Here is a 16,277-nt window from a genome sequence, read left to right on the forward strand (position 1 = left end):
CAAGAACAAAATATCATTAATCAAAATGTTTTTAAAGATAGAAATGAAGCTCTTTGGTTCAGTTTGTCTTCTCAGTTAATCAATCACTTTATTGACTCTAATAATAACACTTACCCTGACTTCCTGGAATGTTAACATCTTTCCCCTCCTCCTTAAGTATGTTAACGTCAGTATCTGCTGCATCAGAGAAATCGAGTTGGAAAACCTAAAATATGTAATCAATAATGTTAATTTGATCACGCGTTCCAATTCCAATGGACTATATGCTCAATATGCTCTCTTGAGTATAAAAAAGGGAAAGTCTTAATTATCTGGGGGACTTTATTATTTATCTCCTCAACAGGGTTGCGTTCCATATCATCAGCTGATCAGCACTGGTTTTCTTTGCCCCCAAGAGTAGGGGAAGCCGACCAAACACTAGAGCAATGCCTTGGGCACAGAGTGGGCTCCACAGAGAGACCTCACACAGGAGTGAGCACCATGCTTCGGCCCAGGCCTTGCAACCCAACAGACGGTAGCCAGCCACTTCTAATACTCAAGGCTCATCAGGACAAGGCCATCTCCAATGATTATTTCTATTGCAAAAGTCTGCCCTTCTCAGCCCTGTACCTAAGTCATTATGCTCTACCGCATCTCTTTCTCTAGATTCTTTTTTTAAATGTGGGATTACGGGTCAAATGTTCTCTGGATTTTAGTCTTTAATAAATTCTACTGGATTTCTCTTTTAGTTTGTGACAATAATACTCCCACCAAGAAGATGTAGGAATGTTTGTTTCTCCACATCTTTCGTTCACACCAAATGTTTCAGCTATTGATATTCTTATGTTGTGAAAACCTGATGAGAAAAAAATGTGACGCCTATCATTGTTACGATTTTTATTTTTTGACTAATACTTAGGCTGAGCATCTTTCATATGTGCACAATTTTCATGTGTTCTATCAACGTCCTAGTCACGGCCTTCCTCATCTCCCGAACTGTTCCATCCTTTCTTATTCGCATCTATTTCTTACAGCACCTCATCTACAGCAGGGACACTAACTCCTATAAGATGCTGTAAATATTTTCTTCCAGACTTTCGCTTGCTTTAATAAGAAGCTGTTTGTTGCAACTATTGAAAAAAAACATTTTCTTATACTTAGAGTCAAATAATTTTATCTTCTGTTTATGATTTTTGGGTTTTCCCAGTTTTAGTTAAGGTCTTCCTAATTCTAAAACTATGCCCCTAAATATTATTATGTTTTTATAATTTTATTTTTATATTTAGTTGGTTACTTCATCTGGAACTTTTTAACTTTCTTTCTTCCTTCCTCCTCTCCTCTCCTTTCCTTTTTAAATTTATTTGACAGAGAGAGAGAAAGAGTGAGCAAGAGCAGGGGGAAGGAGCAGAGGGAGAGGGAGAAGTAGGCTCCCCGCTGAGCAGGGACCCCCCCCCCTCCCCAATGCAGGGCTCGATCCCAGGACCCGGAGATCATGCCCTGAGCCGAAGGCAGATGCTTAACCAACTGCGCCACCCAGGCACCCCTAGAATTTTATTTCTGGGTAGGGAATGAGGTAAGGGTCTTTCTATGTTTTCACATCAGAAAATAGCAAACTATATAAACAGTGAATTCAGTAAAGAATGCTTTTCCTGCTGATTAGAAATATTAGTTCAGTAGCATAGTAAATTCCTATATATATCTGAATGTTTCTGGACTCTGTCTGGTTCCATTTCTGTGTGAGTACGTTCCAGGGTTTTTATTCAGGTTTTGAAAAGTACTATCTGTTTTATCCTTTTTCTGAAATATACTCAACACTCAACATTACATTAGTCTCAGGTGTGCAATATAATGAATTCAATATTTGTACAGATTGTGAAATGATCACCACAATAAGTCTAGTTAACATCCATCACCACACATAGGTAAATATTTTTTTCTTGTGGTGAGAACTCTAAAGACCCATTTTCTTACCAACATTCGAATGTACAATACAGTATTATTAGCTATGGTCACTGTATTATATTGTACCTCACTGTTTTGATTACAGTATGGATTTGTTCTAAAATTAATATAGAGCATTTTAGAAATACAAAAGCACCATGGTTTTCTGCCCAGATTTTTTTGAACTCTTGGAACATTTATACTTCCTAATGAACTTTAAAGTCATTTAATTCGATTTTTTTAAAGTGGGACTTTGCTTAGAAAGACATTACATCTATATATAATTTGGTATAGACTGGCATTTTTAGGACAGAAGTCTTTCCATATAGGAATACAGTATCTCTTTCATTTATTTAATTTTTGCCAACTGTATAGGTATTCCTGCCTCCCTCCCTGCTACCCCCCCAATCACAAGTTCCTTTCTTTTACATTTATTCCAATATATTTTTTATAGATTTTTGCCACTGTTAGCAGAATTTTTCCTATTTCCATTTCTAACTGGTGACAATTAGTATAAAGAATTTAATTACGGCCACTTTACTATATTCCTTCTCTATCAATTACTGAGAAAGATGCAATAAAATCTCACGCTAAATGTGATTTATCAATTTCTCTACAAAATTCTGTTGTTTTCTCTACACATTTTTACATTACGTCATAGGCACATAATAGTTCAGTGCGCACCGAGAGCACACTGTTGTACCCCAATTTTATAGTAATTCTTGACATCTGGCAGATCCAGATTCTTCCCCTTGTTTCTTTAATTCAGGAGTATCAGGGACCTTGGTTCTTCTATACACATTTTAGAATCAGTTTGTCAAGGTCTTAAAAACTACTTTAGCTTTCTATTTCAAAACTTAATGCAAAGCTCCAGTAATCAAACGTGGCATTTGCATAAGGGTAGACAAAGATGAATGGAACAGAATTGAGAGTCTAGAAATAAATCCTACATTTATGATCAGTTGATTTTGAAAAGCGTGACAAGCGTGACAAGACAATTCAACGTGGGAAAGAACAGGCTTTTCAACAAATAGTTCTGGAACAACTGGATATTCAGATGCAAAAGAATGAATTGGGATCCCTTCCTTATACTGAACACAAAAATCAACCCAAAATAGACCAAAGACCTAAATATAAAAGTGAGAACTATAAAACTCTTAGAATAAAGCATAGAAGAAAGTCTTTTGACCTTGGATTATACAAAGTTTTCTTCAGATATGAAGAAACAAGTGACAAAGGAAAAAATAGATTGAACTTCATCAAGGTTAAAAACTTTAATGTTTCAAAGGATACCATCAAGAAAATAAAGACAACCCACAAAATGAAAGAAAGTGTTTGTAAATCATAGTCTCTGATAAGGGACTTGTATCTAGAAAAAAAAATACACATGGATTGGAAGACTTAATATTTTTTTTTCATTTTAATTCCAGTGTAGTTAACATACAGTGTTACATTAGTTTCAGGTGTACAACATAGTGGTCCAACAATTCTATACATTACTCATATGTGGAATTTAAGAAACAAAACAAATGGCAAAGGGGGAAGAAAAGAGAGAGAGAGAGAAAGAGAGACAAGCCAAGAAATGACTCTTACCTCTAGAGAACACACTGGTGGTCACCAGAGGGGAGGTGGGTGGGGGGACGGGGGAAATAGAGAAAGGGGACTAAGGAGGGCATCTGTCATGATGAGCACCGGGTGAGGTATGGAACTGCTGAATCACTATACTGTACACCTGAAACTAATATTACACTCTATGTTAGCTAACTGGAATTTAAATAAAAACTTTAAAAAAAATCTTTGCTTATCTGTTCGGTTCTAAATGCCATTCTTCTGTTAATGTATTTTGGCTAATGAAATTTACTAGTAATTTCTACTTATAACTAATGAGAATACAACATTCCAATTTTTGTTTGCGATTTATGTTGATTTTGTGATGAATTTTGTATCAAAACCTTTTTCACCTTTCCAGTGAAGTATTTTCATACCTCCTTCATTTATAAGGTATACCGGTGGTGACAGCATCACTAGATCATCCTCTGCTTACACTTAACCCACTCTGTGTTACTTTAAAAGGCAGTATCTTTCATTTTATTTTATTGTTTACCAAGCATTTTAAAGCACAGTGTCACATTTTCTGTTTTTTTAATAGCTTCTAATTTTTCTCCTTTTTTAAAACTGATCAAAATAATTTTTAAATTTACTTTAATACTGGTAAGTATCTAATAATGCTTAAATATCAATCTTTAAACAATGAAGTAATCCACAATAATCAAATAAAAATAATCCTTCCATATTAACTTACATTAGATGCATCCGAGATTCTTGATTTCAGTCTGAAATCGCTGTCTTTCTTTGAGTTCCTTGCAGTGTTAAAATATACATAATTTCGAACTGCTGTTGATAATAATCCATCAGTCCATTCCATAGTATTAGGATCCAGTTGTCCATATAGTTCACCAACAGTGATACACTTTGGATTTAAAACACAAATATCTACTTTTCCTTTTCTTCCTGGAATCTGAAAAAAATCCAGGGTGGTTTCTTAAAGGCATTAACTATAGTACAATTACTTAAATTTTTGCACTGTTAACACCAAAGAGTTTTAGGAGAGTTCTTTCACTCCAAAGAAAGAGACCCTAATAATCTCTGATCATCAATTAATGATCTAGCAATTCCACTATTTGGTATCTATTTGAAGAAAACAAAAACACTAATTTGAAAAGTTACATGCACCCCTATGTTCATTTCAATATTATTTACAATGACCAAAACGTAGAAGCAACCTAAATGTCCACTGATGGATGAATGGATAAAGAAGATGTGGTGTGTGTACACGCACATGCACACACGTGTGTGTATATATATATATATATATATATATATATATATATATATATATGATGGAATCCTACTCATCATTAAAAAAAGAATGAAATCTTTCCATTTGTAACAACATGGAAAAAGTAGATTGAACTTGATCATCAAGGTTAAAAACTTTTGTGTTTCAAAGGATACCATCAAGAAAATAAAGACAACCCACAAAACGAAAGAAAGTGTTTGTAAATCATAGTCTCTGATAAGGGACTTGTATCTAGAAAATATATACATATATGGATTGGAAGACAATATTGTTTTTTTTTTTTATTTTAGTTCCAGTGTAGTTAACATACAGTGTTATATTAGTTTCAGGTGTACAATATAGTGACTCAACAATTCTATACATTACTCATATGTGGAATTTAAGAAACAAAACAAATGAGAAAAGGGAAAAAAAGAGAGAGAGAGACAAGCCAAGAATAATCTTAGGATTATGCTCAGGAAGTAAGTCAGAGAGAGAAAGACAAGTACCACCTGATTTCACTTATATGTGGAATCTAAAAGACAAAACAAACCCAAGACTCATAGATACAGAGAGTATGTTAGTGTTCCCAGAGGGGAAAGGTATTGGGAGGGGGACCAAAATACATGAAAGGAATCAAGAAGTACAAAATTCCAGCTATATAATAAATAAGTCATGGGGCTGCAATGCACAGCATGGGGAATATAGTCAACAATACTATATTAATTCTGTACAGTGACATGGTAACTAGACTAGTGGTGATCATTTCACAATATATATAAATGTCAAATAACTATGTTGTACACCTGAAACATTATACTATATGTCAATTATACCTCAATAAAAAAGGAAATAATTATTAAATAAAGACACAAATAAATAATAAGAGAAATAAAGTATGGACATTACTAGAGCCTTGCAGAAATTAAAAGGATTATAAGAAAACACTATGAATGACTGTATGCCAAATTATATAATCTACAGGATACAGATAAATTCCTAGAAATAACAAAAATTATCAAAACTGACTCAAGAAGAAATAGAAAATCTCAACAGATCTATAACAAGCAGAGAGACTGAATCAGTAATCAAAATCTCCAAGAAAGTCCAAAATCAGATAGTAGATGAGTTTTACCAAACATCTGAAAATGAATTAACACCAATCTTACTCAAATTCTTGCAAAAAATAGAAAAGGAGGGAATACTTCCTAACACATTCTATGAGGCTGGAATTATCCTGATACCAAATCCACCCAAAAACACCATAAGAAAACGACACACCAGTGTCCTCTATGAATAGAGATGCAAAAGTCCTCAAGAAAGTGTTAGCAAACTGATTGCAACAGCACATTGAAAGGGTGACTCGCCATGACCAGATGAGCTTTATCTTAGGAATGGAGGGGTGGGTTCAACAAAAGAAAATCAATCAGTGTGATAGAGCATATTAATACAACAAAAGAAACAAACTGCATGATCACATAAAGAGAGGCAGAAAAAACATCTGATAAAATGTCACACGCTTTCATGATAAAAACACTCAACAAACTAGAAAGGAACTTCCTTACTATAATCAGGGGTATTTATGAAAAGCCCACAGATGACATCATACTCAATGGTGAAAGGCTGAAAAGCTTTCTCCCTAAAATCAGGCACAAGGCAAGATTTCCCATTTTCACCACTGCTATAAACACTGTACTGAAAGTCCTAGCCTGGTAATTAGGTGAGAAATAAAATAAAAAGCATCCAAATTGCAAAGAGGGAGTAAAAGTATCTCTATTTAAATATGACATGATTCTATATATAGAAAATCCCAAAGAATCTACAAAACAACTACTAGAGCTAATATATGAACCAGCATATTTGTAGGATACAAGATCAACACACAAAAATCAGTTCATTTCCATATAGCAGCAATGAACACACTTCAGCAACAACAAAAATTAAGAAATTCCAAGTCCATTATAATAGCATCCAAAGAATAAAATGCTTTGGAATAAATTTAATCAAGAAGGAAAAAGACTTATATATTGAGAACTACAGAAAACAAATTTTCTTGCTTACTGAAAGAACTAAAAATGGAAAGAAACTGCACACTAGCTGAAAAAAAACTGCAGAACTGAAAACCTGACTTTCTAAAACTTTCAGAATAGACTGCTGAGTCTTTAAATAAGATAACTGAAGGACACATTATTTATTGGAATCTAACCTTATATGGAATAAAAATACCATCTGATTTCACTCATATGTGGAATTTAAGAAACAAAACAGATGAACATATGGGAAGGGGGGAAAGAGAGGGGAAACAAACCATAAGAGATTCTTAATGAGGGAGAACAGACTGAGGGCTGATGGAGGGAGGGGGGTGAGGGATGGACTAGATGGGGGATGGGGATTAAGGAGGGCACTTGTCATGATGAGCACTGGGTGTTATGTGTAAGTAAATGAATCACTGAATTCTACTCCTGAAAGCATTATTACACTATTAACTAGAATTTAAATAAAAATTTGAAAAAAAAATGTTAGTCATTTAAAATATATATATACCATGAAAAATCGGAGTTATTCTAGGAATTCAAGGACAATTTAATATTAGCAAATCTATCAACATAGCTTATTAACCAATTAAAATATAAAAAATAGATTCTGAAAAGTTATTTCATAAATTCCAAAAGTCAAAACCAAAGTATAATGAGAACCGAAGAAAATTCCCAATGTATGAAAGAACACTTATCATACACAAAGAGCAAATACCGTATTATTATTATTATTATTTTTAAAGGTTTTATTTATTGATTTTGACAGAGAGGGAACACAAGCAGGGGGAGAGGGAGAGGGAGAAGCTGCCTCCCCGCTGAGGAGGGAGCCTGACATCGGGCTCAATCCTAGGATCCTGGGATCATGACTTGAGCCAAAGGCAGACGCTTAACTGACTGAGCCACCCAGGCACCCCGCAAATACCATATTAAATGTAGCAATATTAACTGCATTTCAGATAATGTAAGGAACAAGATATTATTACAGTTAACACTGTCTTGGAGGGTTAATCAATGCAATAATATAAATTATATAAATATTACAAGAGACAAAGTTATATTCATTCGAGGACGATTCAATTGATCACCTACAAAAACACTTACAATTTAACATTACCAGTCCATGAAGGTGACTAAATACAAAATAAATATATAATCTAATAAATTTATTTTACACTAGTAATTACTAGTTTGAGATTCAAATGAAAAAAAAATCCCACTTACTACAATGATTCCTAACTACAAAATTCCTAGCAATACATTTAACAAGACTCTACTTATGTAAATAGGACATAAAATGTTACTGAGTATAAGGTAAGATCTGAAGAAATAGAGAAACATATTACTTAGTATTTACCTGTGAAATAGATTCCCTTTCTTTACTTGATAGGAAGTCTTCAACTGGTGATAGTGTTAATGCTCTTTCTAAAACTCTTCTGACTGTTGTCTTTCCTCCACAGGTTGGGCCTACTAACATCACACCAACACACGTCTAAAACAAAATTGCAGATTTATGATTTAATTTTGGTTCACTGATGGTTCAGCTAAGCTGAAATCTGAAGGTAACATATCTCTGTATTCACAAAGCCTTCCTTCAAATCACTGTTTAATCTATTATAATCTGGGTTCTGTTTTCATTGACTAGATTAATGTCAAAATAAACAGAAATCTCCCAATTTTAAAATTCAAAGGATAACTTTCAATTCTTGATATTTGACAGTTTATCTTTTTCCAAATCTCCTTTATTTCTGTACTTTTCTCTAAGATTGGCTTCTGTAATACGATTTATCTCAGCTTTCCTCTTCTCTAGTCTTTTCTCTTTTGAGTTTTGAACGTCATTTCCATGTTAGTCTTCCCTAATTCACCCTTGTCTCTCTCTCTTCTCTCTACATCGGCCCTACCAATCTCATCAACTTGAATATCTTTAACTACGACCTAAGTGCTAATGACTTCCTAATGCATTTATTTTTTCCAGTCTTTGGTTCTATGTGCCTGAGTGAAATTCCAGTGGTCTACTAGATACTTCCATCTGGATGTCTCACGTGATTTTCAGAGTCAACATAATCTAATCTACACCTTCTTATCCCACTTGTTGCTTCTCTTATTTCCTGATCTAGTTAATAAGACCACTAAGTACCATTGTCCAAAGTTCCTCATCTCTTACAAAATTTGCTCGATCCTATCTTCTTCTGCCCAACCCAATCACAATTGGTGTTACAGAGCCAATGTTTGCGTCTCCCTAAAATTCAAATGTTGAGGCTGACACCCAATGGGATAATACTGGAGGTGAGGCCTTTGATAGGTAATTAGGTTTAGATGAGGCCAAAAGGGTGGACCTGTGATGGGATTCGTGTCCTTACAAGAGGGAGACGGACCAGAGTTCAACATCTCTCCAATGTGAGATCTCACACAGTGAGAAGGTGACCATCTGCAAGCCAGGAAGAGCACTCTTACCAGAAACCAAATCTGCTAGCACTTTGATCTTAAACTTCCCAGGCTCCAGAACTGTGAGAAATAAATGTCTGTTGTTTAAGCCACCCCATCTATGGTATTTTGTTATGTCAGCCCAAATGGACTGAGACAAGGAGGAAAGGGTCAGATGCTAAAGCTCTTAAAAAGTGTCCGTCACCATCTCTTGTAGACTATTGTAATAGCATTAAAGAAATGATTATCTTTGATAATGTATCAAATAAATACATTAAAATTCAAATATGGATAAAGCTAAAATAGTTTTCATTTCCATTCTAATCTCTTTATCCTCATGTAGGTTTGTGGTTCTCTGGTCTATCATTGGCAAGGTGAGAAGGGGTCCAGAAGCCTTGCATGACAAATGGAATTAGATGTTCAAGAATGCAGCTAACTGGCCACACTGGTGTCCTGGCTTTACATGAAAGAGGGGCAGCTGTCCCTCTGGGAGCAACCTTACCCCCTACTTCCCCTCCTGGAGCAAAGCTGCTGCCTCAGTGAAGCCCTTGCTCTACAAAGATCCCGTCAATGCCTTGGTCTGGTTTACTCGTGGCTCAGCCTAGCTGAGACCTGAAGGCTCCCGCTGTTCCTCCTCAGAGCCAGCTATGAAGATCCAAGAGCAGACGTGTCAGGTCTGCTCATGGTGAGAACTCTGCGGCTTGGGCAGTGGCCTAGCTATTTGGTCTGCCCCTTGGGAAATTACAGACTACAAGATTAAAGATAATCCTCTCTGGGGTTGTGAACTGTGGAAACAAATCCGGGCTGCTAAGCAAACTACCAGAGTTACTCGTGGGCCCACGACAAGCACCCAGAATCAAGCTGCTGATCAAGCCTGCCCTTCCCAGACTACCATGATCGTTGTCTGGACACACGTCACACTGGATGTGGCAACGTGTTCTCCATCACAGAACTCACAAAGGACGGTGTGTTTGTGACACAGGGACTACTGCTGCGCTCCAGACTCCAGTCTCATGGTGGGAAAAGTCACATTGCCTGGGGCACGAATGACCCCCACATACTCCTGGCAGGTCCTACATCAGATCTGTGGCCCCCTCTCCTGGGGCTATTGGTGGTGACTTACTGACATTAACTATTTGAAGCTATGGGACTCCTGTTTCAGTCCAATCAGCTAACTCTAGCCACGCCATTGTTTCTTGAGATGAAATTTATGTCATTTGGATTTCTGGACCATCTGCAGTCTGACAATGGTATACCTTTTATTGCAAGAGTCTCTTAACCATGAGCTGATGGTCAAGATATTTTATGGGCCTTCTCCGTTCCCTACCATCCATACACATGTGGTATTATTGAGCGTTGGAACAGCCTTCTCAAACACTGATTCCAAAGATTTCTGACTCCATCCCCCTTCCCTTCTTTGTCCACACACCTTACCAGGGAGGGTTGGTCATTGAATGTGGACGTCCCTAGAAGGGAATCATTTCCTTTCATCTGCCTCCTGGGTAATTATTAGCATAAAAGAGATGGGGGATTACAGAGATCTATTTTGAGAATTTGGGATTCATCCTAACCATTCCTGAGCATGGTGTTTCTTTCTGTTCCCTAATGACAACCCCAAGCCACCCTGATTGTACACATTCCAAAATGGGGCCCAGAGGGTTCACATTTAATTCTGGTTCAACTGCCTGGATTCTCTTGGATTGACCTGGTCTTAGGCCATAAGGATAACGACTGGGGATATAAGGATAATTGCTGAACTGGGGCATACCAATTTTGTGGCAATGCAATCACAGCAAACATCCAGACCATGGAATATGGGGGGATGGATGACTATTGAAGATCTTTCGTCTTCAGAACTTTCTCTCTTTCCTTCCTCGCAAAGGGGGTATCCCAAACAACTTTAGGAGCCTTTCATCTTACTGACTGCTGGGACTGCCACACCCTACCAAATGGAACTCACCGTGATGTCACTGTTATTCCCCTAAATGTTACAGAGAAATCTATCAGAAGCAGCAGGGCTGGTCTCAGCTCCTGCATGTCCCAGGCAAAACACCTGACCATCACCCAAGATGTCTTGCATATATTCCCCACTCCTAATTCCATTGCTCATTCATTTTCTGGAACAGACAAATGCCCTCAGGCTCATGATATGGCAAATAGGTCAGACTGGACTGCTTGTTCTCAAGTGGTCACTCCAAAAAAAAAAAAAGAACTAGATCTAATTATTAGAACTGAACTGAGAACTGTACCCCTTGAACTGTAGTCGATTTGGGGAACCCAACAGCTATTAAGAAACTCTAAGGGCACCATGTATACCCTTAGGATTGTATTTCTTATGTAGAAGTCAGGGACTAACTTGTCTCCTTCCCCAGAACAATGCAACTTGCACCTCAGAGGCGGTTAAAATGTTAAAAATCCAGCATTTAAGGAAACATCAACTGGTCCCTGGAAGGCAGTCAGATCAGTCTCAACTCACTGTCCAGGGTTGTTATGGTAAAAGAATGGCCCGAGTCCGTTCCTCCTTCTGGGCCAAGACAACATCTATACAGCTGAGAATCTAGGTCTACCTGGATTAATCCTTTGGACCAAGGGGAACAGTCACTATAGCAGCTTCAGGAGAACTCCATCGGGCTTTCTATGGTACAGTCTGATGGCTTCTGATGTGTTTAGCTGGTTGGGCCCAGAACCCTGGATGGGCATGGTTGACATTAATAATTTAGGTTGGCTCCAGCCTACTGTGCTAGAGGCTCTAGCTAAACGCTGTATGAAATAAGTTGAATATATTTGGTGCCAGCCTCTGGCAGTCAGATTATTCAGAGTAGTCAACAGAGTGGCCATGGGAAAATTCAGCAGAAGCCAAGACAGTGTGTAAATGAGGGGTGGAATTCTGGGGAGACAATCCTTTATAGTCACTGACATTTCTACATGCCTCTGAATGGAGGCATCGAAAGCTTTGTTTAGGACTGTCTTTTCAAGGATGTTTGTATAGCAAACAGTTTTTGGAAGACCAGGATGGAGAACGTTAACTTGCTGTCCAGAATAACAAAGATAATGTCTCCTTCATGAGCAAAGGCTGGAATGTCTGCTGGTCATCCCCTCATGAGACTGCAGTGTCCCAAAGTGTGGGGTTCTTCTGCGGAACAACGTACCATGTGTGCAGGTTATCACCTGACCCTGTGTCATCCTCCGAGAATGAAATCCTGGGGACATGGCTACTGCTGTTGCTGAGTGATAAACAGTCCTTTCTGACCCAGGAGTCTAGTGCTTTCTGCCACTGTGAAGCTGTACCAGGCTAACTTGTTAAATCAACCCAGTATATTCATGAAGGGGAAAATGTGATATCATAAAATGAAAATTCTCACCACCAGCTATTCATTCAATTCTATCCCAATAAAAATCCAAATAGGATTTTTAAAATTTTTATTTTAATTTTTATTATTTTACTGGCAGTCAATCAACTGATTATCGAAGAATCAGGAAAATAACAAAGAGGGAGGATTATGGCAGGGCTCAGGACAAGATAGGCACCCCGACCCTGGCGTGTTAGACAGATTCAGCTGGGGGAGGCTTTTCCCACGGCAGAAGTAGGAAGCTCACTCTGACCTCCCCCACCTCACCTTTGTTCCCTGAAATAGGTCATAAAAGTCCCACGTGAAGGGTGCCCTCCTCGTACCCGAAGGACAGAAACATCCTTATGGGGAATGTGGGGCTAACAGGCTGTATGAGCAAACCTGGTTCGACTGCCCGTATCTTCCTAGTTACTTCTTCACACCTACTACACCCCCAGCCCAAACCCCTCTGCCCTGACAACTCTGCACAAAGTCATTGTTTCTTTATTTAAAAGGTATAAAGCCTCCAGTTCCGGTCACTTCTTTGGGTCTCTCTATTCTCTTGTGAAGGCTCCCTTGTTAAAAAAAATATCAAATACAGTAAAATGTGCATGCTTTTCTCCTGCTAATCTGTTTTTGTCAATTTGATTTTCAGACTCAGCCAGGAACCCTAAGAGGGTCAGGGGTAGCTTTTTTTTTTTCTCTTACAATTGGTACTACCAGATATGGATACCTATTATAAAGCTATGGCAATTAAGACTGGTGTTGTCATAAGATAAAGATCAAAATAATAAAATATGGAAGAAATCAACAAAGAAAAATTTAGATTGGAAACATGGTATGTGAGAGAAATAGCAAATCAGTGGGGAAAAGTCTTGGGAAAACTGGTTATCCATCTGAGGAAAAACAGATCCATATCTGGCATCTTAAAGAAAAAATTCCAGACAATTTAAAAGGAGGAAATGCAAATATAAAAAAATTTTAGAAAAAAAATTCATAGAAAATATCTTCATGAAATAGGATAGAAAAGATTTCTAAAAATTCACAAAAGCACAAACCATAAAACAAGATCAATGGACTTTACTGCATTAACAATGTCTCCTGCACCACTGAACACTAGGAACATTTCTGAAAACCTAAGACTTAGAGAATTTACCTGTAATGCATATAAACAATAAGGAGATAGGATATTAAAATGTATAATGAAAAGTCTACACACACTTGGTAAGAAAAAGGCAAAAAACCCAAATGAGAAATGAGTATGTTACATAATCTGGCAATTTGTAGGAAACTCAAATGGCAAAGAAATAGATACGAGAATGTACAATTTTACTAATCATCAGGGAAATGCACCGTCTTTTCCAATGGTTCATTCATGGGGACAGAAAATGCAAAGAAGGTACAGCTATGTGAGGCGGAACATTTATACCACGTGTGCAGGGTTTAGAATCACGTAGAAAGGGGACAAAGCGGAAGAAGACTAATCTGTTCAAAGTTAAGTGAGGGTCGAGTAACCACATCTGGGTAAATAACCAAGTCAATCACTTCATTGTTATCCTGGTTTTCTCCTTGATCAGAACTATTAAAATTCAGGAGCAAAGAGCTGCTAACATGCCATTCCACACTTACCTGAAGTTGATTATAAAACTGTATGATTTTCTTTTTCTGAGCTGGCCATTGTTGTAAGCCCAACTGTTGTGTTGCAATAAATATTGCTTTCTAAAGAAAATAAATACATTAATTTAAAGTGCATTGCAAACTAAACCCTTAATACATAATCCTACAAAATCTCTCTTAACAATGTACTGAATACTGCACTTTAAGACAGTAGTTCTTAATTTCACCAACCTGAGATACTATTTACCCCCAAAATATAATACACACAATATGTTATGTACACAGATCCCCGGTAGCAAACTTATAGACCCTCCCCCAGTTTAAGAATTCATTCTTAGGGCTCCTGGGAGGCTCAGTCGGTTGAGGATTCAACTCTTGATTTCAGCTCAGGTCCCGATCTCAGGGTCCTGGGATCGAGCCCCGCCTCCCTCAGTAAGGAGTCAGTTTGAGATTCTCTCTCTCCCTCTCCCTCTGGGCCTTCCCCCAGCTCATGCTCTCTCTTTAAATAAATAAATCTTTAAAAAAAGAAGAATTCATTCTTTAAGATGTATTTAAGAATTGTTACCATAGTACCATTGCCTACTTATCATACACTAAAAATTTAAAAGAGTCTATATCTTTGTGTAATTCCAATCACATTAAGGTAGTTTTTCAGATTTGTAACAATTATTTTAATGTTTCACTGTTAAGAATATTCTAGGATAGTAAAAACATCCAGTAAGTGGCTGCAGCTCGGAAATACTTTATATTTTAATGCAGGAATTATAAGGGCAGCCCCGTTTCTTTCTAAAGTGGGGTTTAGGGGCACCTGGGGGGCTCAGTGGGTGAAGCATCTGCCTTCAGCTCAGGTCATGATCCCAGCATCTTGGGATCGAGCCCCGTGTCGGGCTCCCTGCTTGGCGGAGAGTCTGCTTCTCCCTCTCCCTCTCTCCCCTGGCTCAGTGCTCTCTCTCTTTCTCTCTATCTCAAAACAAACAAACAAACAAACAAACAAACTTAAAAAAAATAAAGTGGGGTTTATTTCAGTGTCAATACTATCGGTAACGGTGCCTACAGAAAAAAGTGGGATCTATCTTTTTCCTCACTGACCTCTCCTACTGCATTTCTCATTCCTTGCATTCCCATGATGGGACAAAGGTGCCGCCGAAGGAGACACAGACACTCAGCAGGACTGTACAAATGGAGAAAATGTAGCTCCTGTGGCCAGGCTACTGGAGGTAGGAAATCAGCTGAGAGAAACCTCTTTTATTTTTATTTTTTTAAATTTTATGTACATTCAATTAATTAACATATGGTGTATTATTAGTTTCAGGGGTAGAGGTCAGTGATTCTTCAGTTGCATAGAACACCCAGTGCTCATTCCATCACATGCCCTCCTTCATGCCCACCACCCAGCCACCCCATCCCCCCCCTCCCCTCCAGCAACCCTCAGTTTGTTTCCTATACTTAAGAGTTTCTTATGGTTTATCTCTCTCTGGTTTCATCTTGTTTTATTTTTCCCTCCCTTCCTCTACCTCCTCTGTTTTGCTTCTTAAATTCCACCTATGAGTGAGATCATATGATAATTGTCTTTCTCTGATTGACTTATTTCACATAGCATAACACCCTCCAGCTCCATCCACGTCGTTGCAAATGGCAAGATTTCATTCCATTTGATGGCTGCATAATATTCCATTGTCTATACGTGTACCACATCTTCTTTATCCACGCATCTGTCATTGGACATCTGGACTCTTTCTGTAGTTTGGCTATTGCGGACATTGCTGCTATAAACATCGGGGTGCAGGTGCCCCTTTGAATCACCACATTTGTATCTTTGGGGTAAATACCCGGTAGTGCAATGAGAGCAACCTCTTTTGAATGGAGGTGATGAGACACGCCCTTAAGGCCTGAACGTGGAGCAGTTTTAGATGCGCGGGCTAGGAATTCTCTGTCACAGACAATAACAAGCTGGACGTAAGCCAACAGTCCACAGGAGTGGACTAGGGATAGCATGGGGTACACAGAGGATCAGCCGAAGTGGGACAATCAAAAGAAGAGCTATTCAGACAGGTCATCCCTCCTGGTTAAAGATTTTCACAATTCCTTACTTCGGAAGGTTTTGAAATAAAATCA

The 16,277-nt window shown here is 37.9% G+C and overlaps 1 protein-coding gene across 2 annotated transcripts in view; it reads right to left on the reverse strand.

The window, feature by feature from the left end:
• DNAH14 (dynein axonemal heavy chain 14) overlaps positions 1-16,277 on the reverse strand; it is a 329,828-nt gene that overhangs the window by 169,811 nt on the left and 143,740 nt on the right. For both annotated transcript variants that reach the window (XM_028111778.2, XM_088017199.1), the window contains exons 35-38: positions 14,175-14,264; positions 8,150-8,284; positions 4,223-4,438; positions 115-205 (exon numbers count right to left, since the gene is read on the reverse strand). In XM_028111778.2, the coding sequence (XP_027967579.2) occupies positions 115-205; positions 4,223-4,438; positions 8,150-8,284; positions 14,175-14,264 (532 nt within the window). The remainder of the gene's footprint in view (positions 1-114; positions 206-4,222; positions 4,439-8,149; positions 8,285-14,174; positions 14,265-16,277) is intronic.

Source organism: Eumetopias jubatus, unplaced genomic scaffold, assembly GCF_037043125.1.
Source record: "Eumetopias jubatus isolate StellerSeaLion01/CBP00866 unplaced genomic scaffold, mEumJub1_p1.0 scaffold_12, whole genome shotgun sequence".
Classification (NCBI taxonomy): Eukaryota; Metazoa; Chordata; class Mammalia; order Carnivora; family Otariidae; genus Eumetopias; species Eumetopias jubatus.